The sequence below is a fragment of the Podarcis cretensis genome (assembly GCF_951804945.1).
Source record: "Podarcis cretensis genome assembly, chromosome: 8".
Classification (NCBI taxonomy): Eukaryota; Metazoa; Chordata; class Lepidosauria; order Squamata; family Lacertidae; genus Podarcis; species Podarcis cretensis.
The window spans coordinates 61,135,332-61,152,383 of NC_137177.1; the positions used below are offsets into that span (position 1 = coordinate 61,135,332).

The 17,052-nt window shown below is 45.2% G+C and overlaps 1 protein-coding gene across 2 annotated transcripts in view; it reads left to right on the forward strand.

The window, feature by feature from the left end:
* Positions 1 to 1,132: 1,132 nt before the first annotated feature.
* The window catches only part of NETO2 (neuropilin and tolloid like 2), a 41,978-nt gene continuing 26,058 nt past the window's right edge, over positions 1,133 to 17,052 (forward strand). For both annotated transcript variants that reach the window (XM_079988847.1, XM_079988848.1), the window contains exon 1: positions 1,133 to 1,976. In XM_079988847.1, the coding sequence (XP_079844973.1) occupies positions 1,943 to 1,976 (34 nt within the window). In that variant the 5' untranslated portion in view covers positions 1,133 to 1,942. The remainder of the gene's footprint in view (positions 1,977 to 17,052) is intronic.

Here is a 17,052-nt window from a genome sequence, read left to right on the forward strand (position 1 = left end):
AGTCGCAACCTTTTCTCCATTGATTTTGACAATAGTGACCCACCTTTGCTCCAGGGAGCTCAAGGTGGAAACAGAGACGCCTCTTCCCGCTTCCTCGTGTTATCCTCACAACAACCCTGTCAAGGACCTTAGGCCGAGGCAGCGTGACTGGTCCAGGTCACTCAGTGAGCTTCAGGCTGAGCAGGGATTCGAACCCAGATCTCCCAGGTCCTAGTCCAACGCTCCAACCACCACGTCACACTGCGTTGGGATGGATAGATATTTAGATAGATAGATTATATGGGGCAGGGCTTTCCAGGCTGACCCCCCCCCCCCACACACAATATTTTATTCCAGTTGGGGGCATAGATCTTGGGATTTCCCCGATTTTTTGCGCGCGGATGGTGCCGTTTTGGCTACACAGGCAACGACACTCCTCGCCTTACATCGGGAGTAAGAGGTGGTGGCAATTAAACGCGGCCGAGTCGGCGATGTCGTTATTAAGAGTGGCGGATTCATCTCCGTCTGAAAAGCACCTCCAGGCCCCTCCCTCGGTCTGGCGACGCCCTGCTTTCAAGCGCGCCCTCTGACTCAAGCCAACTGGGCGACATGAAGTCAGCCGGTCAGCGGCTCTCCTTCGTCCCGTAAAGGGCGCGCGGGGACGACGACCCTGCCGGGTCCCTTCCTGGGGAATGACCCCTCAGCTCCTGGGAAGAAGAGCCGGGTGCAAAAAGCATGGGTGCCCGTGGGTGCCATGCAGCGCACATGGGCCCGGCGCCGAAATTGGTGGGTGCCCGGTCCCCTCAGGGGGAATTTTGTGGGTGCTCCTCGGGCACCCACCTAAAATGACTCGCAGCAAAATGAAATGAGCTCCTCGCCTCGGGCTTTTTCAGGCTGCGCGAACGAACCTACGCACCCACCCGTATAGGATCGCGCTGGAAGAAACCCTCAGCCGAGGCTACTTTTTGACTCTTTCCCTTCGGCCTCGTATGTGTAAAATGAGTGGATTCAGCCCTGTCGTATCCCCTCACCTTAAAAAGAAAAGTGGGGCGAGGGCATATGGGGGGCGGAGGACGAAGCTGCGTCACCCCACACACCCGCCCCCTCGCCGGTGCCTCGAGGCAAGACGGCGGCGGGACGGAGGGGCGGGAAAGACCCCGGAGGTGCCCCTTGCCTCTGAGGCGGCGCGCGAGGGGCGGTGGGCGGGCGAGCGGGCGGGCAGACAGACAGACGGGCCGACGGGGCACATGCGTAGAAAGCGGCTCCTCTCGGGCGGACTCTCCCCTCCTCCCTGCCTGCCTCTCACACACTCTCAGGCTGCCTGGGCGGCGCGGGCGCTTCGTCGTCGGAGCTGCTGCTCGAGGGGCGGGTGGCGGAGGCGGCGTGAGGGGGGAAGCCGTTTCCAGAGAGCGAGCTGAGGGGATGCAGAGCGGCGTGGCTTTCCTCCGCTTGCCGCCGCCGCCGCCGGAAGACTTGTAAGCGCCGAGGGGAGGGACCCGCAGCCTCGCTCCGTCCTGCTTCTTTCTTTGCGCGCGGACTCCACGCGCTCCATGGGACTCGGCTGAGGCGGGAGCGGCGGCGCCGCTGCCCCTATCTTCTTCTTCTTCTTCTTCTTCCTCCCCTCCTCCCGCTCCTCTCCTCCGAGGAAGTTTCCCGCCAGCAGGCGCGCCCTGGTGGGCATGAAGGGGCGGCCGGGCTGGAGCCGTGGCCAGAGGCGGCGGGACTCGAGGGCGTCGTGCCGGCGAAGGGCGAAGCGAGTCTGACCGGCGGGGGTGGTCGTCGCCGCTGGCGGAGGCTCGGGGGGCGATGATGGTGGCGGCGGCGGCGGCGGGTGAGGAGACGAGGAGCCCCTCACGCTGAGAGAGAGGGAGGGAGCGCGGCGCTTCTCACCCCTCTCGCCCCCGACCCCCTTCGCCCCTCCCCGGCCACAGGTGCGCGGAGAGACCGCGGAGGAGGAGGGAAGATGGCTCTGGTCAAGGTCTACTCGGTGCTGGAAGGTAGGAGGAAAACTGGAGAAGGGGTTGGAGAGCGCCCAGGATTTCAGACATCATCACCATTCATCTCGATCATCTTTTTTTGTTGTTGCCATCGTTTATTTTCCTAGTCACCACTGCCGTTATTGCCATTATTCTCCTTAACAGGGGAGCCTCCTTTGCTGCTCACCTCCCTGAAAAATCTGGATACCCAAGACTTGAGAATGGCAGGAAGCATGGAGAAGAAAGTCTCTTTAAGGACGGGGGGGGGGGGGGGGAGAGAGAGAGAGAGAGAAAAGGAGAATTATTCCCTTTCTTCCCCCTGATCAGCTCAACGGGGACCTTCTCTCCCTCTCTCAGCTCCCCAAAGTGGCCAGCCAGCTGCTTCTCTCCCCCCCCCCTCACATCCACCCTAGGGGGTTAAGTGGGGTTAATCCCTGACATCTAGGAGAACAGCTAGATGCTGGAGCACAGATAAGGGTTGCTGCAGTCTTCCAGCCACGAAAGGGCTAGGGGGAGTGGGCAGGTGGAGGTGTGCCCCAGGACATCTCCAGGGCTGCCTTTTTTTTCTATTTGAAAAGGATGTGGGTGTGTTGAGGTTTTCTGCTCAGTGTGTGTGTGATCCCGCTGTTCTTCTGCTCCAGTTGCAGCCATGTTTTGACTTTTCAAAGATGTGTGGAGCATTCAGCTCTTCATTCCCCTGCCCCGCCGCCACCCCCAAATTTCTGTGATCTGAGAATGCTGCAATGTTATGGGAGAGATAGGGTTGGGTGGGGTTCGCCTCCATTCAGGTCGTAACCCTGTTTGGTAAATACTGCTCCGGCCTCACGGTTTTTAAGCTTCTTGGGAGGTAGAGAGTGAAGAGCTGGACCCATTTTTAACCAACCTCCCACTCCCATCCATATGTCCTGTGATTTGGCATCTCTGCAGGTACATGATGCTGCCAGCACATTGGGTAGTAATCTGGACATCCAAGTATACCCCAAAGGCATTGAGACACCCTCTGCCCTCTACATAAAGACCTGGCATTTCCTGACTGGCACACGACTTCCCCCCCTTCCTCTTTCTATCCCCACCCCACCTGCACGCCCAGAAAACAGAGCCCAGTGTTCTACACCTCAGTGTGGTAGGTGTGCTGTGACTTTTTCTTGGAAAAGCTGTGGCCCACACCAATATCTTCCAAGCCCAGGGTTGCTGGCATTAGGCAAGTAGCTCTCTTCCTCTCTCCTCCCCATCCTTCCTAAGATTAAGGTTTGGCCCAGATCTGTATCACTTCTTGCTCTTTGTGAAAGTTTAATGGCCTAGATCTACTAATCAGAGTCTGGGTCAAGACACTTCTGGCAAGGTGCCCTTTACCTGTCAAAGGAAATGTCAGCAGTGCTCAGCATGGCTGTGGCTGGCACGGTGCCTGTCTGCCTGGGGTCCCACCAGCTAATCCGTAGCATATTTACAACGTACCATTAAACTTTTATTAAAAGTATGTGTTGCATTCAGTGGTGACAAATCCCATAAAGGGTGGAAGAAACTGCCCAGGTGTTTTTTTTTGTTCCAATAGGATCTGCAGCTATAGGCTCTCTGGAAACAACTGCAGCGCTGTAGCTAGTTATAGCTGGCACTTTCCCACTTCCCTTCCACCCACCCCCCAAATTCCTGGGTTTTATATACATGCACTGGTTTATTTTTCCATAGTGCATGGAGACCAGCCACCTGAGAACATCCATAGTTGATTCCTTGGGCTCATCTGAGTATGCTTCTGTCCAACTACAAAGCTGAGGAAGTTTGTTTCTCTGGGGTGGGTGGGGATGACTGAATAGCAACTGAGAGTTAGGAAATCCCAAGGAAAATCCCACCCACTAGGTTTTCAGTGGGTGGGTGGAATTCTGGTTCTGTTGCCGACAAAGGTAGTCCAGGTGATTGTGGAGTGTCCCTATGAGTACCTACAACTTTAAGGACTGCCAGGTGTTTGTTTTGTTGTGTCTTGTTGCTGACTGTCACAGAGCTGCAGGTAGCAGGAGACAGCCCTTATTTTAGAACTGTTAAGCTGCATAAGGAGAGAAATAACAGATTCCCAGCCAGGTTTCTAGCCAGGAATAGCGAGTGCATTGAAAGCCAAAGAAACCTGGAGGGAATCCAAGGTTCCCAGTTTCTCTTACTGTCTTTGGAAATGGTAGCACAGGTGATGGTATTGAGAACTGAACCTTCCAAAGTGTGCAGCTTTATTGCCAATCATAAGTGGAAGCATGTTTAGAATACTTTTTTTTGAAACAAGAGGAAGCTCCTGAATCTTTTTAATTTTTGATTTCACTGAGCAAGGTTGAAACAGTGTGTCGGTTATTTGTTGTTGATGTTGTTGTTTGGTTTTTAAAAATCCTTGTAACCTGAAACTTCCTTGGTTTATACAATATAGGATTCGTCTTCCATATTTCTGCAGCAAAAGTGTAGAAAGAGAACCATTTATATGAAAATGAGGTGCACCAGATGTTTTGCAGCTTCCATATATTTTAATTACTTTGGACATGGCTAAAATATGTTACCAGGAAATAGAGTTGTATGGAATGTTTGCTTTCCTAATTTAAGGAGCAAGCTGATAAATACTGCAAATAGAATGATGTTTGCCTCCTGTGCTAGGCTGACCTCTTATGGTGTTGAGGTGGCAAAGTTTATCTTCATCCTGTCATGTATTCATACATTTTGTATGACACAGAATAGTTTGGACAGTTAATGACAAAAAGAAATACTGACATTTTAGGTCCAGGAATATTACTCTGTAACACGATGTTTGCCTCTATGAATGCCTTGTACGTGAGTTAATTGCTGTGCTTCAGTGATTTTTCAGCTTTGGCTAAGAAAACAGAGAGCTATTAACAGCACATCTATATAGATATTGAAACATTCCATTAACAATGGTGTAGTAAGATCTGTAGTATAAAGCCTGTGTATCATGAGCTCATCATTGGAAGGTTAATTGCACATGCAAAGTGTAAGTGAGCTATAAGCAGGCACCAGTTCGTCTACATCTTTTAGTGCTCCCACACCTTTATCCAGCCTGTTTCATTGATGCTGCTAATATTTAAAATAAGTTTGTATGCTACCTAATTCTGATACTTTGCTATAGAAGGTGACAAGCAAGATTTAGCATTTAAATAGGAATGAGAAGTTACCAAGGGCCATCCAAAGCTTACTGAGCTTTTGAAGCTCAGGTCTTCCCTCCTGATCCTTGGATGAGAAGCCCAACACTTTGGGGTGGCATATTTGGGGTAGGATGCATGCTGGTAGCAGCACCAACAGTAATAGGATATTGTGGTTATAAATCAAAGCGCCTGCAATTCATCTCGCTGTTCGTTTGTGACACTTGAGTTTGTGTTGCATAGCATACTTCAAATAATTTGACACTGACTTTGCAAATAACCTATGATTGCTTTATCCTGTCTGCTAGGTTCCTGTATAACCAGGCTATTGCATGAATTTAAAAGGAGATTTCTATAAGATAATTTCTTAGTCATAATCCAGAAGGTGTCTCCATCTGATGATCTAAAAAGAAACTGCTATGAATAGTTCTCAGTCTTTCTGAAGATTGTAATCCCTCTGAAATTCCATTTTTAGACACTTAATAGAGAATCAAGAGTATGTCATCCCACTAGTTTTTAACTTGGTGCTGAATTCACTATGATAGCAGTTCTGTATATTACATAACTTGTGTAACGCAGTTACATTTTTGGAGGATTGCTCTGGGTGGTTTAGCTGTTTCACAGCTGAAAACATAATTGGATCCAACATGATAAATGTAGCTTCTTTCGCCATTTTGCTGACCCCAAAGTTAGGCTTTGAAGTAAGTTGTATACTTGGATTAATTATATCTAGTTTACTTGGTATAAAAGTAAGTTCCTTAAAGTTCTTATGTGGCAAAGAAGTTACAGTAGACAATTTCAACAAATTTTGGAGAAAGGACAATCCTGAGGTTGTGGTATCTGACAGAATTTGCTGAGCAAGTCCTGCCTGACCAGTGTTAACCTAACTTTCCACTACAGGGGGGATGCTGGTCTGTTAGGGCATTTGGGGCATTGCCCCAGCAATCTCAGTCTGCCCTCAGCCAGCCTCCCGTCTTATTTATAACCTGCCCGGGGTGTGGCAATGCCTGTTCGCTTCCTCCTCCTTAGTCTGGTGTGGGCAGATCTACGTGATGCATTTGAAGCACATGACTTCCTCAGAAGAACTAGAAACTGTAGTTTCTTGAGGCTGCTGGAAACAAGAGCCATGTAAAAAGAAAACTACAGTTCCCAGTATTCTTTGGGGAAAGTCATGTGCTTTTAAAGGTGTGTTGAATGTGCTGTCAGTGCATAGTGTGGATCTGCTCTCAGTATTGCTGTTGTAGAAGGGAGGAGGGTGAGGACAAAACTAAGAATTTGTTGGCTCCGACTCTTCCAGCTCTTGGCCTCCCACCAGTCTTACTGGGTGCCAGCCACCACTGTTCAATTAAGTGTGTTAAGACTGTGAGGAAACATTTCTCAGTGGCGTTTCCACCCTCCTCCTTTCTCCAGAACCGAACATTAGCAATGTAAATGCCTTGATTCTAACTGTCACGCAGTATTAAGGCATAAAACCTCCCAATATTAAGACATAAAACCTAACTTGCCGATTGCAAAACCAGCTATATAGGAACACATTGTTGCTCTTCTCTGGCTGTGTAATAGCATTCCTTTGAAATGTATCAAATTCTGGAATGAACTAAAGCCTCTGTAAATTCGGGTACTCCTATTTGGTCCTGTAACAATGAAACTTCAAGCAGTGTGTAAAAACTACTCTCCTGTGAATCTAATGGATGTTTTCCAACCATAGGGAGAACTGCCACTTAATGACATTTCTTTCTGAAGATTTAACATTCCAGTCCCTTTATGATTATAAGTAGAGTTCAATCTGCATTCAGTAGAAGCCTACATTTCTGAGTCACTTCAGGGTTTGTTAACTGCTGCATTCCATTTGCTAAAGAAAGCTCCTTGTTCATTTTCAAAACGAAACCTTTGGTTTGGGAGAATAGCGAAGCCTTCACTGCAATTTGCTTCTTGAGGGTGCTTTTCATATTGTTCTTCTGCAACAATATTAAACTTCTCGTTTGGGGTTTTTGTAATTGTACTTTATCCTACCCATCCTTGTCCAGGAGTTCTGGAGAGTAATGTTGCCCAGGTGTTAAGCTTCTTGTTTCTAGGGATGAGGAAGGCAGACCCAACTTCAGAACCTCCTTGTGAACTTGATTAACATCACCCTGGGGCAGCATTGAAAAAAGAATGACTATGAGCAAGATGTTGAATTAAACATGTAAGAAACTCAGACATACCCAGCAGTAATTCTACTCAGAGCAGACCAATTAAAACCATTAGATGTAACAAACTGAAGTCCATTAATTTCAGCGCGTCTTCTTTTAGTAGATCTTAGCTGAATCCCACCACTTGTTATTGTTTTGAGTCGTGTTTGTGTGTGTTTCATTTTCTCTTTTTATGAAAACCCAGAAACATCAGTCATTTGTACAGAGTTATAGGGTGATAGCCAATGTTCCTCATACTTGAGAGTAGACCCATTGAAATCAATGAACATAAGTTACTTGGGCCTACTAAGACTTAGCTGGATATCACTTGTTGTGGCTTCATATCCAATACTCGTTTTTTATGTGTATTTTAAATTACCTTCTGAAATGTCTTGCATGATAGCAGCAAAGAACCCATTGACCTTTACCGAAGAGAAAGCATATTGAATTGTTTCAGCTGGAGAGGCAAAACATCAGTATAGAATAGACATTGATCTGAAGGCTCCTGAACATGTCTCCAGCTTATGATCTAAATATTGTGTGCGCAAACAGAATGGGAATGCCTGAATTTCTGGGAAGTGAACTGCCTTTGGTTCCCTGTACAGCTTCCTTTGAGACACACACAGAGAGATCATGGAATGGAAGCTAATGCTGCTTCAAGTGGAATTAATATCCCAGATTTTCCACTCACAAAAGGCCTGCTGGGTTCTGAGGAGAGCATGCAAGCAGAGAGCATCTGCCTCGGTGCTGAAACAAACTATAATAGGTCTCTAGTAATCATTGCAAAGCCCCATTGTATATAAAGGTGAGATTGATATGGCAGTGATTCCACTGTTAGCTGAGATAATGTGCTGGCAGCTTAAAAGAAAGAACAGTGGTTCTTATTTCCATTTATTTATATAGAAACAGTTTACTAAAGCAGTCATCTAATGAACCTCATTCTCTTCACAATACAGCCCCACGCACCGCCAAGCCAAGCCAAAATCCTACAAGAGGAACCTCATTTCCTCTCCCCACTCAGTCCCAGTCACCAATTCCTATGGAATGTACAACTTGAAGGAAAAAAAGAAGGAAAAGATATTGGGAAGGGGAAGAGAAGTGGGAAAACTAGGAAGCTTTGCCAGATGCTGTTAAACTTTTTCATACAATCCCTACTATAAAACCTATAAACTCTGGTTGTGAGAATGAGTAAGTTCTATCCAAGACTTCAGTTTATGCAGAACCAATTTTATATATAGTTTTAGGAGCAGAATTGGCCTTTGTGATAGGATGGGGTTTTAACTCTCTAAGATAAAAACTTTAAAATCAGTTGAGAGAAGAGGAAAATGATCAGGGATAGTGTTCACAAGAGTTCATCAAGTGTATGGGAAGTAGATGATGGGATAGGAGGTAGCCAATTAATATCTGTGCTATTTTTCTACACACACAAACACACATCTTAATATTGGGGCATTCAACTAAGTTTTACTTGGAGTAGACTTGTTGAAATGAATGAACATGACTAACTTTCATTTATTAATTTTGTTGGGTCTACTCTAAGTAAAACTTAGTTGACTACAACCCATCAGTATAATTTTTTGTCTACCTTTCCAGTTTCTCGCACAAAGAGATTGCACTCTAGTCACACACAAACTGTTCTGTTGGGGAAAGGGAATATAGAGTTGTACAGCAGATGTGCTGTGCCTTTCCCCCAGTTGTGTATAGGGTTGGTGAAAGTGAGGCATCAGTACTTTGGGGATACAATGGTGAAATATTGTTGTCCATACTGCGCCCCCTTTTAAAATAGTCATAGCACACCTCATCACTGTAATAGGATGCTATTTGTGTATCTTTTACTTGCCTGACTGCAACTGAGGTTTTCTGCTGGATATTTCCCTTCCTTTTTCTGCTAGATGGCTTGTAGACCTGTGACCCAAGTAACTGGGAAGAGGGGTGGTATATAGCATTAGATATGGTTGTGAAAGTCTAGTGATGGTATTATTAGAATTCTCTAACATGTAAGGAAGAATGACTCAAGATCATTGGCCAGAAATGCTAGTTTGATGCCAATTACGAATCTACTACTGCCACCACTTTTTAAATAATAAGAATAAAATTCGGAATGTTAAAGCTAAATTCTTAGCCCCTGTGGCTACAATGCCAATTTTTGAAGAGTGATGCCTTATAACTGTTTGAGATTAAACAGGCTTTGCATTGGACTTGACAGAGAGGAGAAACACATTCTTCACGGACTGATTGCTACCACTGTTGAATTGTTATCCCCAATGAATCCTCCTTGTGTTATTGCAAAACACTTGCTTCTCTTCCTTTCTCTCTCAGGCAGAAGTTTGTAGTGGCAATAGATGCTCGCTACTGTAGCAACTGTAACTGCATAGCTCATCCTTCCCTAAACTGGTGCCCCGAAGCACAGCTGCTGGCTGGGGCTGACTGCAAGTTGTAGTTCAAAACAACTTGAGGGCACTAGGTTGCCAGAGGTTGCTTTAAGAACACTGGATATCCTTCCACCCCAGGCAGCATGGCCCTATGATTCTGGGGCTGATGGGAGTTGCATCCCAGAAGAGCTGAAGGGCACCAGATTGGGGAAGCCTAGCATAACCAATATGACAGCCAGTGTGGTGTAGTGGTTAGAGTGTCAAACTAGGACCTGGGAGACCAGGGTTCAAATCTCCATGCAGCCATGAAGCCTACTGGGTAACCTTGGGCCAATGACTGCCTTTCAGCCTAACTTGCCTCACACAGTTGTTGTGAGGATTAAATGGAAGTGCAGAGCAGTGTCTCTTCAAACTCTATAATTCTATGTTGCTGTGAAATTATATATATACACTGTGTGTGTGTGTATTCATGGATAATTATAGATCAGGGGTCAGCAAACTTTTTTCAGCAGGGGGCCAGTCCACTGTCCCTCAGACCTTGTGGGGGGCCAGACTATATTTTTTGGGGGGAATGAACGAATTCCTATGTCCCACAAATAATCCAGAGATGCATTTTAAATAAAAGGACACCTTCTATTCATGTAAAAACACGCTGATTCCCAGACCGTCAGCAGGCCAGATTGAGAAGGCAATTGGGCCAGATCCAGCCCCCGGGCCTTAGTTTGCTGAACCATGTTATAGATATATGAAAAACCTATATGTTTACTGCACCAAGGAATGACACCTGCAAAGGAAGAGAGTATGCTTACAGATGTCCTAATTTCACTACTCCCAACCTGAACCTTGCGAGGGTGATCATGAGCACTGATATGATACCATCAAGGCAGGGGCAATAACCACTTAATAGATTGCTATCAGTTCCACTTTACAGTTCTTGTGTCTGCAGCCCCCCCCCAAAAAAAGAAAGGTTAATGTGATTTCTAAAGCAAGTGATAATTGCATCATGTATACTGTGGTGATTTTTCATCGTTTAGCTTCCGTTTTATGGCTTGTAGGAAACCCTGATGTCCAAATGAAGCACTGTGTGTGTGTGTGTGTGTGTGTGTGTGTGTGTGTGAGAGAGAGAGAGAGAGAGAGAGACTTAATATCTCAGCCAAGTTCAGTTTCACCTGTAAAAAACTTTTAAGCTAAACCGGGTCATGTGGCCAGCATGACTTAACCGCTTCTGGCACAACGGAACACCGTGACAGAAATCAGAGTGCACGGAAACACCATTTACCTTCCCGCCACAGTGGTACTATTTATCTACTTGCACAGGCGTGCTTTCGAACTGCTAGATTGGCAGGAGCTGGGACAGAGCAACGGGAGCTCACCCTGTCATGGGCATTTGAACTGCTGACCTGATTGGCAAGCCCAAGAGGCTCAGTGGTTTAGACCACAGTGCCTGCACTAACCATTCTGTTAGGACCTGGCTGCTAGGTCATCATCATTTTTATTTTATTTTTTGTTTCTCTAGCACTACAGAGAGGAACCATAATAGAAAATTATTTCCTTGAAGTTTGTGTCTGCAGCACTGCCTTCTTTTTGTTATATTATTGCCCAAAGTCGGAGGGACTGAGTGGGGATGTTTTCACAATCTCCAGAAGCATGGCAGAAAGAGAGAGAGAGAGAGAATAAAAGAAAAGGGGCTTCCAGTAGTGAAAGGGTGCAAAAAGGGAGATGCCGAGGGAAATATAAAGGGTGTGTGAACAAAAGCGAATGGGATGGGGTCTGGTCTGGAAAAAACCCCAAATGTCTTGCCTCTTTATCTGCTGTAATTGGCTGCTTATCTGCTACTTACCCATGCTGTAGTGTAGGCTTCTCTTCTACACACACACACACACACACACACACACACACACACACACACACGCAGCGGCTCCAACTATTTATAGAATCAACATGAGCTTTAGTGAAAACCAATCAGATTTTATAAATCCTCCAGGAGGTTTGTTTCTGTAGCTGCAGCAGTGAAAGAAGTGAAATTGCTGGATAGTGGCACTGAAAAATGTAGCCTGTGGTGTCCTTTGTTTTCCCTCTTAATTCAGAATGCCAAAAAGGCTCGTACCACAGAAACAAGCATTGATGTTCATTGATTTTCTTTTTCCTTCTCTTAAAATAAGTGTGCAATAAAGGGGCAGCAGTAGTAAATAGACTTATCACTGTCAATTGAAAGTGATCGGATGCCTGGAATGTTAAATGTGCATTATTGTTAAGAAGCCTGCATATTTCTTGTATGGGATTCTGTGGGTATTGTCTTGTCTTCCATGGTTTTATTATCCCCCCCCCCCATTGTGTAAAACGACAGCTGTGTATCAGCCCTATCAACTCACCTACATATGCTAGATGTAAAAGCAGTGTATGTTGTAGCTGAAGAGCTATACCGCCAATACAGTGGCCCAATTCACATATAACATTAAGCCAAACCATGGCATAGTGTGACTGAACAAACATGCAAGCTCCTGGAGAGGAGATTGTGGCCACTTTGCTCCTCCCTAGCCATGGTGTGTGTGCACCACATGATGTGATCAGTGAAGTGGGGTGGGGCTTACCCACCCCAAAAATATTTTATTCAAGTTGGCACCCCTGTCTCTAGTTGTTTTGCCACTGTGCTGTGCTGAGCTAAACCATGGTTTGGTTTAGCATGTTGTCTAAACCTGAGCTCATGGTTCAGCTCTCACAGACAGACCATGAACAGAAACCTAGAATCATAGAATAGAATCATAGAATCATAGAGTTGGAAGAGACCACAAGGGCCATCGAGTCCAACCCCCTGCCAAGCAGGAAACACCATCAGAGCACTCCTGACATATGGTTGTCAAGCCTCTGCTTAAAGACCTCCAAAGAAGGAGACTCCACCACACTCCTTGGCAGCAAATTCCACTGTTGAACAGCTCTTACTGTCAGGAAGTTCTTCCTAATGTTTAGGTGGAATCTTCTTTCTTCTAGTTTGGAACCATTGCTCCGTGTCCGCTTCTCTGGAGCAGCAGAAAACAACCTTTCTCCCTCCTCTATGTGACATCCTTTTATATATTTGAACATGGCTATCATATCACCCCTTAACCTCCTCTTCTCCAGGCTAAACATGCCCAGCTCCCTTAGCCGTTCCTCATAAGGCATCGTTTCCAGGCCTTTGACCATTTTGGTTGCCCTCCTCTGGACACGTTCCAGTTTGTCCAACCTGAGTTTGTGCTATGGTTTGCAGCTTGTGGTTTGTCTGGAGAGAGCTCAACCATGAGCCTAGGTTCAGATGGCATGGTGAGCCAACATAGCAGCAAAATGATTGGGGGGTGGGGAGCAAAGCAGCCGCAGTCTCCTCTCCAGAAGCCTACATGTTTGCTCATGCACACTATACCTTGGTTTGGCTTAGCGTCATGTGTGTGAACAAGGGCATAATTTTGTCCTGGTTAGGTGGACCATCCCATCCTTCTTCTGCGAAGTAGCAGTGTGTTGTGTCAGGGGAGCTTATCGCCCATTCTTTCTCTACTTACCATCCCAGTCAGAAAGATCTCCTTTCTCCTTGCATCAGAATCTAGTTCTCTTTATTCAGCTGCACATAATAAAGCTCCAGTTCTTTCAGGAGTGTGCAAGCCAAACACAGAATGGTATTTAAACAGTCCCAGATCTGTTTGCAGTATCCATGGAACTGACACATGTACACCACCCACTCTTTGTGTGTGCAGTGCAGCTTTGAAGGATACAGTTTCACAAGGCAGAGAGACAGAGAGCATCTGAATTCATAGGGTATGGTTTGAAACCAAAAGTGCAGTTTTACAGAATCCGATGCACATGTCTGTTAGCAGTAATTCAGAACCCTGAAGAACACACTGACCTACCCACTTAATTGAAGAGGCCTCCTGTGCAGTTGTTAGAGCATAATGGAACAGAATACTCTCTCCTTCACATGGATCCTTATGCTCAGAGCTTTGTAGAAAATACAGAACCTAGCATTAACACACACACACACACCTGTATCCAACAGACTTCTCAGTACTATTCCATCTTCAATCACAGATAATTAAGCACCATATTTTTCCTCGATGCCCACAGCACTACATAAAGCCTCCCAGACACTCTCTGCATTGTTTCATTGCCAGATTGGTAGAAAGGTCCACCCCTGTAGGCTTCTGTCCCTCCAGGCTGGGGTAAAAGAGATTCAGATGTGTGTTTATCCTTGGTAGTAGCATGCTGTGTTGGGATTCAGAACTTACTGGGTTAATTTTGTTCAAGAGAAATTGGAGCCATTGGCAAAGTTCTGTGGGACAATTCAGGCAATGCCATCACTATTTGAAATGCTCAATGCGCCTCCCCCTCCAGGTATTTGGAGATGGGTAGGGCAAGATGAAGTTTTAGTGAATCCTCTACTGTTTTGGTGTTCTGCTGTTCATTTGTTTTCTGTAATACTTTTATGTAGCCCACCCTTGGGTGAAGGGCGGGTTCTCATTATTATAATCATTATTACCGTCATTGCACTTATATCAAACCTTTCATCCAAGGAGCTCAAGTGCAATACATCCTCCCTCCCCATTTTATCCTCACAACAACCCTGTGAGGTAGGTTAGTTAGAGAGACAGACAGTCTGTCCCAAGGTTACCCTGTGAGTTTCATGACCAGGTGTCTTCCTGGTCTTCCTGGTCCTAGTCTAACACTCTAGCTGCTACTATCCCACTCTGGCTCTCTTATAAGCACTGGGTTGCATTCAATGTTAGTCCTACTCAGAGTAGACCTATTGAAGTTAGTTAGCATGATTAACTTAGGTTGACTAATTACAACGGGTCTTCTCTGAGGATGTCTGATATTGAATACAAGCCACCATACATAAATTATGTCACCCACACTTACATCAGAACAATCTATGTTCTACTAGGTCTCCATAGCCCAGTATCACAAGTTGGGAGTGGTAAGACACACTGAGAGGGCAGCGGCCAACCTTCTACCCACTTCATGGAAGGGCTGCCCCACTTGGCAGAGTTCCAGAGTTCTTCAGTAAACAGCTGAACCCGTTAACAGCAACATCTAGAAACCAAGAGACTGGTTGAAATTCTGTCTTTTCTTTTCTTGGTGGTAAGTAGTTGGCTGTTCAGCAATGCCCTGGAAACCCATAATGGAAAATACGACTTTCTCCTTTATGGAGCTTGTTCAATGTCCAGAGTAGGTCAGTAGTGAAGGAAAGCAGTTAACCATCTGTTGCAGATGGGAGACCGTCTGTTGGGAAGTCATACTTTGCTATAGATTAACACTAATGGAACTTCCGGCACATATGGGAATTTGAAAGGCTAGAGCAGAACCAAACATTGTCTGATGCTTAAACCAGGGGGAGGGAGCAATGTCTTTTAAGAAACATTAACATTGTTTGACAGACTTTGTGAGCTGCTACGTGCATTGGCTGCAGTAAGGAAATGGTTGTCTGTACGAAGAGGCAGTTACGTGGTACAAGTTCATTGGGGAAGGGGTTGAAAATGGAATAATTATTCTAAAGTATGGATCTGTATCTATCATAGCAGTCCAAAACATAGGCATCAGCCCCAATACTTTTTGTTAAGGAGACTGATTGTATTTCCCCAGCTCCTAATTTTGCCCAGATATGCTTATGTGTTCACTTTGTAATTGAAACTCAAGCCTGGTTTATACAGGTCGCAAAATGGAGGCGGTAGAGTGGGCTGTGCCACTTCAAACTGCAGTTGTGTTCTTGTGTACAAAACTATCAGTTTAACTACTGCACCAGGCAGAAAGGTTCAAGCCCAGCCTGTTTCCTACCTACTCTACCAGGTTTCAACTTACATGGCAGTGGTGGTTGTTTTGAAAAAATAAATAAATTGCTGGTCAGTATTAAAAAATGTGATCTCTCCCACATTTCACAGTCTGAAATCTATAATGCATTGCATTTGAAGACCAGGGTTAGGAAATATTGTAGGAAAAGTTCAAAAAGCACATGTTCTTTGTGTCACAGAGTACAAAATGCAAAGTGTTGGTTTTTATGGGAGTGTAGGATTGCAGAGCGTACTTTCTGGAGCTAAGTACACTGGGACCATTGTATAACATGGCCATAAAAGACATGCAATTTGTACTTCAGTTCTTAGCAGGAAAGTGGTCTGCAGAGTGTGCTGTCTTCTACATACATTGCAGTATATCTTATCAGTCGTCTAGCATTTGTCAGAATAAAAGTATCGCTGTAGTACAGGAATGAGGAACCTGTGGCTCTCCAAATGCTGTCAGACTCAACTCCCGTCAGCCCCAGCCAGCATGTCCAATGGCATGGGATGATGGGAGTTGTAGTTCAACAAGGTCTGGACTATAGTAGTCCTTGCTGGCTGTATGAGTGGTTTTAAATAATCCCTGTACAAATTAGAGGTGTGCCTCAAAAATTCCTGCATCAAGGAAGTTTCTGTGAGCACCTGCCCATGACATGCAACCATGTCGGACAGCCAAAACTTGCACCATTCCTCTAACATAGACAAAGAATTGCCAATGTACATGGTAGAGGCAACACTTCTTGCTGAGCCTGACACTTTACTTGCAAGTCTTTGATGATTTCCCAGTTGGGAATTGCTGTGCTAGGAGAAAGAAAAGAAAGCATTACACCAAAATAATGCTGTCATTCAAATTGTACGTATTGGACTACATTGTACATATATTAGAGGCCTTGAGAATTAATTTGTTACAACAGGCTTACCTGATGTCTACTGTTTAGGGATAGAGGACCACAAACCATTTTAGCTTTGGAGTCATGAGTGCGAGGGGAAGCTCAGAAAAAGAAAATGTGGGTCATCAAAAAGCTGAAAAAAAAGCAAGACTGATGATAACCCGGGAAACAAATTCATAACACAGTGAGATATCTGCTGCAAGGAAGTCATGTGCTGGTAGTATCAATTGCTCTGTGTTTTAATTTTTAAGAAAGACATGTATCTTGCATATATGCATTACACATATCCAATATACTTTTTAAAAAGGAAAAACTCAGATTCACATGACAGTCTCTGTTTCTTATTGCAATAAACTGTGTTTTAAATATATATATGTCTTCTGACATTGGGTTCCCAGAGGTTTCACATCCAGTAAAATAATAAAGGCAGCACTTGCTTAATTTCAGCAATGACACTGCACCTGGTGTTCTCAGTCATGGGTCCTATAAAATCCCTTGCTCAGTAGTTACTACCAGGTAGAAGGAAGCCCGTCTAAGCATAATGCAAATCACAGCAGACAACTGTTTATACAGTAATTCTACTGTACAAAAGTTTTATTTATTGTACTCAAAAAAATAATATGGGGGTGGGATTAAGATTTACATGCAGTGCTGAAGAACTGTTGCTAGTTCCCTAAGGAAACGGTGCTGGCTGAGATTTAAGTTTCTATCCTTGGATGGCTCAGCTCACTCTGCACCACTGCAGTC